The following is a 12792-nucleotide window of genomic DNA, read 5'->3' as shown; positions in this document are numbered from 1 at the left end:
CGACTCACACTATCTGATTCCATCGTCTTCTCGTGTAATCTTCCGGACGTCTTTCATTAATCATGCTCGTTGCACTTGCAGGACTTGAGAAAACATGTAACGTCACGCATTGTTTATTCATCGATCGCGTTAACGATTGAATCAAAGAACTTTGTGCAAAAAAGCATACAATTTACAAAATCTACCGAATCGCTAACCAATTCCGTACTCGTTAATGACAAGAATGAAGAATGTTATCTGAAAACGTGATCGATAAGCAAAGAAGAGAAATAAAAATATACTCAACAATTCTCGAGACGTACGATAGATCAATTCTGTAAAAGTTACGTATAAGTGGTATAACTCGAGATTATCATTGTAAAATATAAGGAAAAAGATCCATGCACCCATTCTTGATTCTCTAATATAAAAACATTTCACTTTGGTAAATATGCAACGTCACGCATTGTTTTGGTATTAATTACATACGATTTTTGCACATAAAACACTCTTTAACGATATATGTATACGAAGATTTATATATACATATAGTATTATTATTTATATAATATAACGTAATATAATAATATTTATACAATAATATTTGTGCAAATGAAATTTTATTTTGTACCTTCTTCGTTCGTTAATAGAAAAACAATTTTCCTCTTCGTTTTAAAAGTCGTCTATATATTGTGTTTTTACGTATGTAAAACACATTACATACATTGTAACGATAGGTGCAGAGAAACGATTTAAAATGCTATCGTTAGTTGGAGATCGGGTTCTCGATAAAGTGGATGTCGATAACCTCGGTGTATCGATATGTCCAAACGGTACCTCTTAGGTATTTAACCATGGAGAAGCTCCGCCCGTCTCGCAGCCTTGCGAGCATTCCCATGCCCCATCTTGCATTCAAATGTGTTGCCCGTATTTTTTGTTTACACTTATCTCACGTACAGGATATTTTTACCTCCTGCGGTTGCTTCGCGTATATAAAGTCACAGGAGGATTCACCTCACACGCGCATACCAACATCGTATCTCGAGGAAACGTGGTTGGTTTGGCAAAGGTTAAAACCGGTATCGGTTCGTTTCCGGTTTGGTCTGTTTACGCGAAAGTTAAAGTTTCTCAGTGGAAAAACGTCGCACTCGCCAGAAGGTCGATGAATACCGTTGACACGTTGAAGCAAAAAATTTTGTTGAAATTGTTTCACGTTGTATGTTGTATTTATTTCTCTGCGATCGAAATTGAAAAATAGAGATCGATAAACGAACGAAGATGAAAGAGTGACGACAGAAAAATCCGGAACGATCGACGCGGCAGATAGTGAACTATTAACTGAAAGAAATTGCATTGGAAAATCGAAAGCACGAAATTGTTGCGAAATATATTTTCAGACATTCGGTATTCGAAATAAGGGAAACGAACAGTAACGGAAGAATTATTGAAGGTTTTATAGTTCTTTCAATGAAATCGATTTCCACGATGAAAGTGATTTCTTTGCATCTGTTTCTTCTCGTTGGAATAATTTGTGCCGATGATAGAGTACGATACGATGGACACAAATTGTACAAGATTTTTGTGGCGGACCACGCTGGTCTTGAACTACTGAAAACAATGCAAGACGGTGATGGTTACAACTTCTGGGGACAACCGAGGGTCAACGACACTACCAACGTGATGATATCGCCGACGAAGCTACAGGAATTCATGAAAATCGCAAACACAACGCGACTCGATCCAGAATTGATGATGGACAATGTGCAAAAGTACATCGACGATGAAAATCCACGTGCTAGCTTGCGAGGCACTTTAGATTGGCTGGGCTATCATCGATTGGACGTAGTAAGATAATAAATATATAAAAATAGCATTTACGTATACATTTATATCGTTTATATCGTTTGATAAACATCATTAGCAGAATTCAGTAAGAAAGAGTTTTGGTGCATTCTTTTCGTTTATTTAATCTCTAACTTTTCTCTCTGAAGCAAAGTTTATGATAGTTCTTTCCATAAATTGGTACAATAAGTATCATAGTATCGTATCAGACTATTCTACACAAACACTGATATATTATTATACTGTCGCCTAATCGTACTACTGCACCGAACTCTCACACTATTATACTAGAATACTATCGCGCTATCGCCCTAACATACCGATTTATTATCATACTATAGCGCTATCACTCTAGCACATTGTACTATCGTATTATTATGCTATCGTGCCAATACGATATACTGTTATCACACCACGGTGTTACCGTACTACCGTTATACTATTATATCGTCGGATTACAATGTCGTGCTATAATACCAAAATATTATCGTGCTATCCTCGTAAAACTGTGCTGTTATATTACATATACATTATACCAAATTCATCTATCGCCAAATGTACAGCGACGCGAAAGTATCACGTTTAAACAGAAAGAACACGGAGTAATCAAACACGAATTATAGTCTCAAGACGCGCTCGAAAATTCGCGTTATAAATATCGCACCAACAGTTAAGACGTTTCTTTGTTACTTCTAGATTTATCGTTGGCTGGATTCTCTGGTAGCTCAACACCCTGAAATCGTGAAACCCATAACCGGCGGGAGCAGTTACCAGGGACGAAGCATACGAGGCGTGAAGCTCTCCTACGCGGAGGGTAATCCTGGTGTGTTCATCGAAGGTGGAATACACGCCAGAGAATGGATATCACCTGCTGTCGTAACGTACATCCTCAACGAACTGATACTCAGCGACGATCCCCGTGTCAGATACATGGCGGAGTCTTACGACTGGTACATCTTTCCGGTTTTCAATCCGGACGGTTACGAGTATACTCACACAACGGTAAAAGATGTTTATACCTCGTCCAGGATGATTCTGAAAGGTGGTAAGCAAAAGAACGCGATTTCAGGCAGGACCGAAACCGAAGGGGACTGTGCCCCGAAGAAATAGTCACTTAAAATAGTACATCTGAGAATTTCATTTCTCCCGACACCTAAGTTTCGTACGTTATGGCAAATTTTATTCAATTCGTTCAAAATTATCAAAACTTTTGAAATATTTTTGCAACGTATCGTATAGAGGAACACTGAACTATCCGTTGGTATACAATTTTCAATCATTTAGTATGATTGTACAAGTTACGATCGATGTGTTCAAACAGCACTCCCGGGTTAACAAACGAAGTAATATCGTGAAATATTTTATGCCGTTTAATTGTTACACAATTAACGTGTAGGTCCGGATAAATGGCCATGAAATTGGACCTCCACAATCTATCCAATTCCCAAAAGTTCATAGTACAATACCGAGTACAACATAAAAGGTTGCTCAATAAATTTTGTCGTTCGATAAGAAATAGAGCAATTAGGTTCGTCGTTTTATTTTTCGAAAAATGGTACCACTGCTCGATGAACGTGTGCGAAGCCTTATGTAGATCTGTCGACTCGTTCGTATATTTACGGTTGTTCAAAGTTGAATTGTCACAGTATTTTTTTACAATGGAAAAAATGACAAAACGTATCGAACAACCTAGTACAAATTCGTCCGAACTCATAAAGACGTTAAGTCAATATTTATGTTGCGTGGATCTCGTACGCGGAAAGAATTATTGCAACATAAAGTGAACTATATCTTGGAAACAAAATCGTATCGAGCATATATTTATACGAACTTTTCTTCTTATTTTTGTCTATAGAATCCATACATACGGTACTTCCCACGTATCAACGGACATTCTGTGTAATAAATGCAATAACGTGGATCACTTCTGGCCCGCATGGTCCGATTGAAAAATCGCACGAAACGTGTAACGTATTAATAAAAAAAAAAAGTGATTATTATTTAGAAGCGTATACAGATCTTCAAGATGATATTTCGACCCACCATGGGTCAGATCCAAGTACATCCGATACACTCTTGGTTAGAGTCATCGCAGACCAATGAGAGTCTGCTGCAATCACGTTGTTTTGTTTGGTATCTTTCAGGCTCTCGTTGAACGAAGTACACGCATAAGAGTCTCGTCGCGGTGAAAGAACGTTTAACGCATTTTGGATTGCAGACTACGAAGTTCGTATTGTTCCATATTCAATCTTATCCTATGGATTTTATTTAAATTAAATCTATACGATAAATCTCGATTTCGTTAATATCCGTGTAATCGTTTGATCCTCTCAATAGAAACAATTTAATTCGTATACAAATAGATAAAGACTTCGTGCGAAAGTAACACGATGACATCAAACCGAACGTTATACGAGACACGGTAATTGCTGATAAAATCTGAGTTTGACCTGATTGTTTTATCGCCGACAACGGTTATCTCCTGTTATCTGTAATTAGCCATGGAATCTCGATCGACTGCAATTTCTTTTAATCGGAATACGTACGCTCGACAAATAAGTAACAATGTAACACGCGATGATTGCCTGGACGAATCGCTCGATCGATAACGAAGGAAGCACAATGAAAAATGTGGAATCATTTGTTTAGAATCGTCTCTGGCGAAAAACTAGACGACCGAACGGAAGGGGATGTTTCGGTGCCGATGCAAACAGGAACTGGGACTTCCATTGGGCAGGTACCGATATTATATTAGTTTATCCGAAACATGTTGCGTATTTTAAAATTTCGATTTATGAGATCGGAATTGCACCAAAATTAACCGAGACCAATATATAATACATTCACGACGATACTTTCTGACGAAAAAGATGTGCTTTAAATATGCACCAAAACTAGAGAACATACTAGAGAAAATGGAGAAAAATTGTGCATTTAACTTTTTGGAGTAAAATTTAACACTCCTTCGTAAACAATTTTCGATCGTAGTTTCCGTTTATACGTAGTAAACAGAAAATATTACGGTTATAACTGTAGTAAGTAAGTAAAATGATGTAAAAAGTAATTGAGTCATCCCATGCAAAGCAAAGCAAGGAATACGTTAAGGCTGAATGAGTTAAGATTCGTTAAAGATATTTTAAATTTTAATATAAAACGATGGAAACAAAACAAACAACTCTTAACTGATATTTAAAAGATAATAGAGTAATTAATTAATCGCAATGGCGATATTTCTTGTGTATATTAATATTACTGTCTTACGGTAGACTGTAAACTAGAGTGGGAATATAAACATTCGTTCACCTTCTTCTCGAGAAGAAGACTAAAGGTTGTTTATATCCCCACTTTGGTTTACAGTAGACTATGAGCTAGAGTGGGAACATAAACATTCGTTAATCTTTTTCTCGGAGATGGACAGTATGTGACAAGAGGCTTACAAAAAGCCTTACAACCAAGTAAATTAAATGTAGGAATACACCGGATCTTGTAAAAATATCGAGGGTTAAATTATGGCACTCTATCTAACTAGCTGTTAATTATCATCGTTTCAGAGGGTGGTACCAGTCCAAATCCCTGCAGCGAGATATACGCCGGCAATAAACCTTTCTCTGAAACGGAAACGAAGACCATGTCGCAGTACATCGGCACCATTCACGATAAGATATTCGCCTACATAGCATTCCACAGTTACAGCCAATTGTTGCTTATCCCTTACGGCCATAGCAATGCGAGGGTATACAACTACAACGATCTGCTTCAAATTGGCAATTACTCCGCGAAGGCTTTATCGAAGAGATACGGAACGAAATACAAAGTCGGAAATATCGTCGACGTTATATGTGAGTAGATTAATCGCACGCGACCAGGACTACTAAAATAAACGAAGGTCGACATTTACTATTCGATTCGATATGCAACTGCAAGGTTGTTGCGTCGAGTCGCTACGAATTCGATCACAAGGACTGATCGAATGGTAATCAAAAAAATGTCCAAGATGAAAGATCGTAGGAATTGGGTGAACAAATTTTCAAGCACAGTTTATAAGAAAGTAAATACGAAATGGAAGAAAAATTATATTTCATTTGGTAGTATGTTTTTGATTTTCATTTCTAATTTCAATACTTTATTTAAAAATGAGAAACTTTGTTTAAGATTCACGACAAAAATAAAATATATAATATTTTGTTCACGTTTCGGAATGGGAATTCTTATGAATTCAATTACGAGAAACATTTTTTTCAAAGGTACAACTGTTGCTTGGTGAATGTTTTCAGATGTTAAAATCGTAATTTCAATTCATACTCGAATTGTAGACTTCGGCAACACGAAGTTAAATTTAATCGTACAAATTTATATACGCTCATCTAATTTATCATGGAAAACCAAAGTAAATTAAAACTATGCACTGTTAGAGGACCGTTTATATGCAAAATATTAATATAAACAATAGAAACAATTTTTCGTAAACTTCATTATATCTATGATACTTCTATCTAAATTTTTGTGTCGTTGTATTTTGAATTTATCGATTTCTTAAAGTAATTATAACGTTAACAACTTTTCATTCAAGATTATTGAAAACTTCTCTAGAATATCAAACATACACTGTATTTGCAAACATTTGTAACTGACTGTAAATGACAATTACAGCTCTTTAGCTTTCGTTAATAATTGACTAAAGTTATTATTTTTAAAATAAATGCACCGTAATTTTAGTTTTTTAATTACTTCCTCCTTATTGAAAATATGCTGTTTTCTCATAAATAGAATATCATAGGACTGTAATAATCATAGTAAATTCTATCTCTTGGTTTATTTTGCTTCTTCAGCAAAAAATGAACAAATCCGTAAACATATTTTATTTGACGCCATCTTCTATTCATTTTTACTTTGATTTTGTAGACGTTGCATCCGGTGGATCGATGGATTGGGTACGAGGGACTTACAAAATTCCAATAACCTTCACTTACGAACTTCGGGACACGGGAAGATATGGTTTTATTCTGCCAGCAAGAGAAATTATACCAACTGCAGAGGAAACGATGGATTCTTTGGTTGCGATGTTCGAGCAAGCTGCGAAATTGAATTACGGAACATCTAGGACAGTAACGACTCAAATCTAATTATTTCTAAATAGACTTCAATTTATCGGCACTTGAAGATACGTACCGATGACGCAAATAAATAAGCTCGAATTTCCTAATTTATTATATTATATATCGTTGCTTACACTGTTATTATATATAGTAATATATTGCCAGCGTTATAGAATTTTGCAACTTCAAGTTCAAGCGTAAACAAAAATTGTGAACAAAATGTATTAAAAAAGGTTACAGTTGTTAAGTATAAAATAAAGCGAAAAATTATTTATTTTTCTCTTAATAATGCCGACATTATTTTTTTCCTCTCGAGAAAGGTTGTACATATTTGTTTTAAACTAAGGATACTCACTGTTTTGTTATTATTATGTCAAAGCACCATTTCTTTCCCGTCTACAATAAGCGCTACTTGTTTTCGTATAACAAACAAATTTAATATAATAAAATCCAAAGACACAGTACGTCCTGAACCAAACTTTGATTACAAACACAAAATTATGATCGAAGTACGATTACAACTTGGCAGTCTTCTATCTTAAGCTTTCGTTTTATCTCGATTTTAGATACTCGTCCAAAAATATAAACTTTAAACTCGGCAATATCAACTTGTAATCGCCATTATCGATTCCGCTTACGCGTTCAATAGACCAGTTTGTCTTCACGTTGACGATCAATTTGATTAACGAAACGTGACCATTCCCTTCTTCTATAGTTACTTAAACTTTTGATTAGTGTCTCTGCAACTTGTAAAATTATCGTGTGCAAAAATTGTGACGCTACAATAATTCACCTATTTTAAATAGTAATTAGCAAACTCTTATTTTCTTGCTTTATTTGTGTGACTTTAATTGAGGGCGAATTATTACGGCCAAAATGTTGCATATTTAACAAAATCATCGTTCTTAAAACCAATCGAAACCTAGTACTTTATTTCAAAAATTTCCTTTCAACTAAAAACTAAAAACAAAAATAATATTAAACTTCGTGTACTCTATAATATCTAATATAATACCTAAAGAAATTTTGAAGAAATACAAATAATCAAAATAATTACTAATAGTGTATCAATTGATACAGTAAACAAAACATTTATAGATATTACATAAACGATAGGTCACGATACTGGACTTTTACAAACGTTATGGTGTTTCCATCAAGCGGTTTAGTTATTAACACGTTCGCAATCCTTGCTTACAAACATCACTCAAGTGTGGAGTTAGTTTTATCGATTTTCATAGTAATAAATATTCTACCTTATTTTTTGAACAATACGCATTATTATTCTTACATTTATATTTTATAGTTTCAACGAAGCTCTCGATTTAATCGTACAATATTTGGCAAATTTATACACGCCTTAAGAGTGAGATATTAAACGTGTTAACCGCAATCACGGCCCAAGAGGAGCTTCGAGTATCCCGGAATTAATAACCGTCTGCAATTGATTGTGAAACTACGACGACACGTCGAGTGGCCTGGTGTAAGATCGGGAAGAGATAATTCACTCGAAAAAAAATCTGATAAGACGGATTCAAGCCCAATAATCACGATTCTTAATTGATTCGTGATATGATTTTTGAATAACGATCCACCAGAAATGATCGTTGGTGTCGTGTGCAGATGAAGAGTTTAAATACAACGAAGGAAAGACTGACAACGCAAACTTCTTTCGTGAACACGGAGGGTAAGATCATACGCCATTGCACTTCTCTGCTTGTATTGAAAACATTCGTAGACTCGACCGCGCTTATATATTATTATTCTTATTTCCGGTGGCTCGGATTTGCATACCACGATATTGTGTAAACTCAATACAAATTAAGAGTTACTTCGTCCACTTGTTTATTTAGAAATTTAATAGACATCTGATCAGTGGCCTAACCTAGGGTAATTAGAGAGAGCAACATTTTGTATTTCGAATATTTATTTATCTGTGTAAACGTTCTTTAAAATTTTGTTCGTATTTGGTAAATATTAACAAAAGTCTCTTAAATTCTTTCATTTTTGTTCGGTGAATATTAAATAAAATTTCTTAAATTGCAAGACTCTCTCTTGCACCACTGTGTCCGATGATCGCATTCAATCCCTGTCCGAGTAATTCCCTTATTTCGAGTAATTCGGATTCTCAACATTGATCGCTGATGTTTTCCTCAGAAGAAGCATCATGTGGAAGTTAACGCTTATGCTCTTGGTCGCTTCGGCGGTAGCCGAGAAGGTCCGATATGACAATTACAAGGTGTTCCGTATCAGGCCTCGCACGGAGGAATCCCTCGAAGTTGTACGCAACCTGGATGACATTTCTGATTCGGTATGTACATGAATTTTGTATAAATTAAATTCCACTTTAAATATCGATATTCGAATCTCTATCGATGTCTCTTTTAACACTAGAACTACCAAAGGTATTATTTGACTTATTTCAAACTTCTTTTTAAAGTTACTCAATTATTAACGACGTCATTGCCTACAATATTCATGGACAATTATCAAAATAGACAGCCAATGGTACTTGTAAATTAATTTGCCCTTTTCCCATCTAACATCAAAGATATGTATCTGGTTTGTTACAAATAGTAATACGTTCACCACCGTTGGTAGTTCTAGTGTTGATCTCGCTAAACTTGCTCCAATTACAATCGAAAGAAGCCGGATGGAATCTTTCGGTCTGAATTAATAAAATCTCTTGCAAAATTGGTGCAATCGTTTTTTAATCGATTTCACAGTTCTCTTTCTGGAAAGAACCAAACCCAGTCGATGGTACCGCCGACGTGATGGTGGCTCCTCACAAGATCCCAGAGTTCACAGAAATGATGAAGCAATTCGAAATACCGTACGAGACCTACGTCGCTGATGTTCAAACCTTGATCGACAGCGAAACGCCACCGGTCCAACCTCTGATTGGATTCTCTCTGACTCAATACCACACACTCGAGGATATCTATGCCTATTTGGACAACCTGGCCAAGACCAACCCAGGAAAGGTCGAAGTGATCGTAGGTGGCAAGACGTACGAGGGTCGTCAGATCAAGGGTGTTAAGGTGTCCTTTGGTAAGAACAAGCCTGGAGTCGTCCTCGAGGCTGGGATTCACGCGAGGGAATGGATTGGACCTGCCACGATACTTCACATGTTGAACCAGCTGCTGAACAGCAAGAACGCGGACGTCAGAGCCCTCGCCGAGTCTCACGACTGGTACATCTTCCCTGTCTTCAACCCCGATGGCTATGCCTACACGCACTCAACCGTAAGTTAACAATAATATTCAACGATCAGCAAAGAGAAATATACAGAGATGTGTTTGTATGTTTCGGTGATCGTATCGATGTGGACAATTGACACTAGTAAGTGGAGAGCTCGTTGAAAGTAATGTTCGTCTCAACTTTGTGGATCTGATTTTTCAATGCAACGAATATAGAGTTTGAGGTTAGGTTAGTAATAGCATTTTACCCTCGTTTTAAAATAATAAATTTTCGTTGCAAATTTTGATTAATCTTCTCGGGTTTATAGCGTAGTTTGAAGAGAAAATGATCTGGCACAGTTACTAATCGTGAATTATAGTAAACATGTTGAGAAATATAAAAAATAAAAATTTCAACGGATCATGCAAAAAGCATCACCGTGTTAAACGATGATAAATACGCGTATCTTTTGAAAGAACAATAGTACTGCAAAAAATACTCAACACTGTCCACGGTCTCTTTAATTTGAGCCCGATGGTTACAACTCTCGGGAATAACATATTTGTTGAAAGTCTATTGTATGTAACGCGAAATCAACTATGGTCCACGAATTTCGTGTTTTAGAACCGTATGTGGAGGAAGACTCGTAAACCTTACGGACGTTTATGCCACGGTTCTGACCCCAACAGGAACTGGGGTTACAAATGGATGAGTAAGTTTCAAATTTCGTACATCTTCGTTTCTTTCTTCGGCATTTCTCGCAAAAAAACTTCTATTTCCTTAAGATCGACACGAACGATCTTTCGTTCAGAGACTAATATTTCATTCGATATCTCATTCGTGTAAAATACTATATTTCGTAACTTACCAGAAACAGCTAGTACGATCGGTATGACCACCGTATTGTTTTTCTTCGTTTTCAGGCGGTGGCTCCAGCAACCAACCGTGCTCCGATACTTACGCTGGAAGCTCTGCGTTCTCTGACATAGAAACAAAATCCATGTCTGAGTACTTGACATCGATTTCTGGAAAATTCTCCACCTACATCGCGTTCCATAGTTACTCGCAGCTTCTGATGTTCCCCTACGGCCACACTGCCCAACACTTGGAGAATTACAGCGACTCTGTAAGCGAAGCCACGAAATGGAACTAGTAATTCGTCCGACGTGAAAATACCACAAATATCGTAAATCATTTTTATGATACGATACGTTCAAATTGTTTCGTAAACGTATAGAAAGATGTTCCTTTTTTATCAAGAACGTATTGCACGTATTAGAGATTATCAGTATTCTCTATCGTATCGATCGCTTCTTCCGACAGCTTGAACGATAATCAATGCTTCGTAACGTTCGATTTCTACACGAGGGATTCATTTTTATTTGAACATTAAAAATACAATCGTCGATCGATTCATTGATTGGACTTCGATAACGTGTACAAACATAACTCGACGAAACAACTCGTATTTCAGCTCGACATTGGTCAGAAAACGATTCAGGCTTTGGCGAAACGATATGGAACCAAGTATCGCACTGGAAATATCGCTGAAACGATTTGTAAGTACACGTACTACTCTCTTGTGAACTATAATAGAGTATATAGTCAAATATTAAATCGAACAGTCGCTTAGAACGCTTTGAAAAACGTGGAATTATTTAATTACAGATATATGCATTCTAGACAAGATATTTCCATTTTTCAAGCTCTCAAATACACGATTAAAATACGTTGCATCGAGTTGTCCCGACTCTGAATATCCGCTATGAATAACTGTCTCTTTGACATGACTCCACAAATAATGATTAAAGGGTGTAAGGTCGAGCAATCTTGAACGTCTGGCAATTTTTACTCCACGGTTAAATCAATATTGATAATTTTCATTCAAAAAGTTTCTTTCTTCTCGGGTGACGTGTGGAGAATATCATAAGGCATATCGTATAATAATTCTTTGCGTAGAAAACGTGAATAAATGTAAATTTTCTTTCCCATTAACGTATACAAAAAAAAGAATATAGCCCAATACAAAAACTGAGCAATATTACAGCGAATTTTCAAAATTGATTACGTCGAAAATTAAACCGAAAGTAAAAGAATGTTACTCGTTATATTTTTCTTATTTTTTCATAAAGAAAATCATCTCTCTGAAACTGCAATAATTAATTGGACTTAATGTATAGTATACTTTAACCCCGATAGACGTTTCAAAATTAAGTGAAACTGAAAATGGGACATATTCTTAAAAAAATCAAATCGATGTTGAATTTCGATAAACAAATGCAACAAATTCGCGTAAACGATATAATTTTCCATGTATTATCCTCACAATTATTCTCCTTCACGTTCGGTGTATTGTGTTTCAGACGTCGCGAGCGGAAGTTCAATGGACTGGGTGAAGGGAACCTTCCACAAACCTGTTACTTTTACCTACGAGTTGCGCGACACTGGTCGTTACGGTTTCTTGCTACCAGCTGACCAAATTGCTCCCACGGCTGAAGAAACTCTGGACTCTCTGGTTGGTATGTTCAAAGAGGCAAAGTTACGCGGTTATGAATAAATACGACAGTAGACACATGTATTATTGTGCTAAACAAGGCAAACGCAAGAAATCTTTTCATGGAATAGTAAATATATAAATTGATACATTATTCGTTAGATTTGAATAATAAATTTTGTTAACTTTTATAAATTCTTA

General features: G+C 36.1%; 1 protein-coding gene across 1 annotated transcript; it reads left to right on the top strand.

The window, feature by feature from the left end:
• The first annotated feature begins 1027 nt into the window (after positions 1–1027).
• On the top strand, positions 1028–12792 carry LOC143148029 (uncharacterized). Its single transcript, XM_076313872.1, has 19 exons — positions 1028–1824; positions 2518–2823; positions 4471–4558; positions 5373–5660; positions 6724–6940; positions 6983–7067; positions 7238–7426; positions 7633–7679; positions 7774–7842; positions 7998–8135; positions 8224–8260; positions 8323–8400; positions 8541–8722; positions 9075–9228; positions 9644–10162; positions 10722–10809; positions 11021–11223; positions 11572–11656; positions 12461–12792. The coding sequence occupies exons 1-19, from the start codon at positions 1447–1449 to the stop codon at positions 12652–12654; spliced, it is 3345 nt and encodes a 1114-aa protein (XP_076169987.1). The 5' UTR covers positions 1028–1446; the 3' UTR covers positions 12655–12792.

The sequence above is a fragment of the Ptiloglossa arizonensis genome, chromosome 6 (assembly GCF_051014685.1).
Source record: "Ptiloglossa arizonensis isolate GNS036 chromosome 6, iyPtiAriz1_principal, whole genome shotgun sequence".
Classification (NCBI taxonomy): domain Eukaryota; kingdom Metazoa; phylum Arthropoda; class Insecta; order Hymenoptera; family Colletidae; genus Ptiloglossa; species Ptiloglossa arizonensis.
The sequence above is the reverse complement of the archived record's forward strand: the minus strand, read 5'-3'. Positions and strand labels throughout refer to the sequence as shown.

Coding starts and splice junctions, on each gene's coding strand:
- LOC143148029 (XM_076313872.1), top strand. CDS start 1,447: ATGAAATCGATTTCCACGATGAAAGTGATTTCTTTGCATCTGTTTCTT. Junction 4,559..5,372: donor CTGGGACTTCCATTGGGCAG/GTACCGATATTA, acceptor TCATCGTTTCAG/AGGGTGGTACCAGTCCAAAT. Junction 7,427..7,632: donor AACACAAAATTATGATCGAA/GTACGATTACAA, acceptor CTTCTTCTATAG/TTACTTAAACTTTTGATTAG.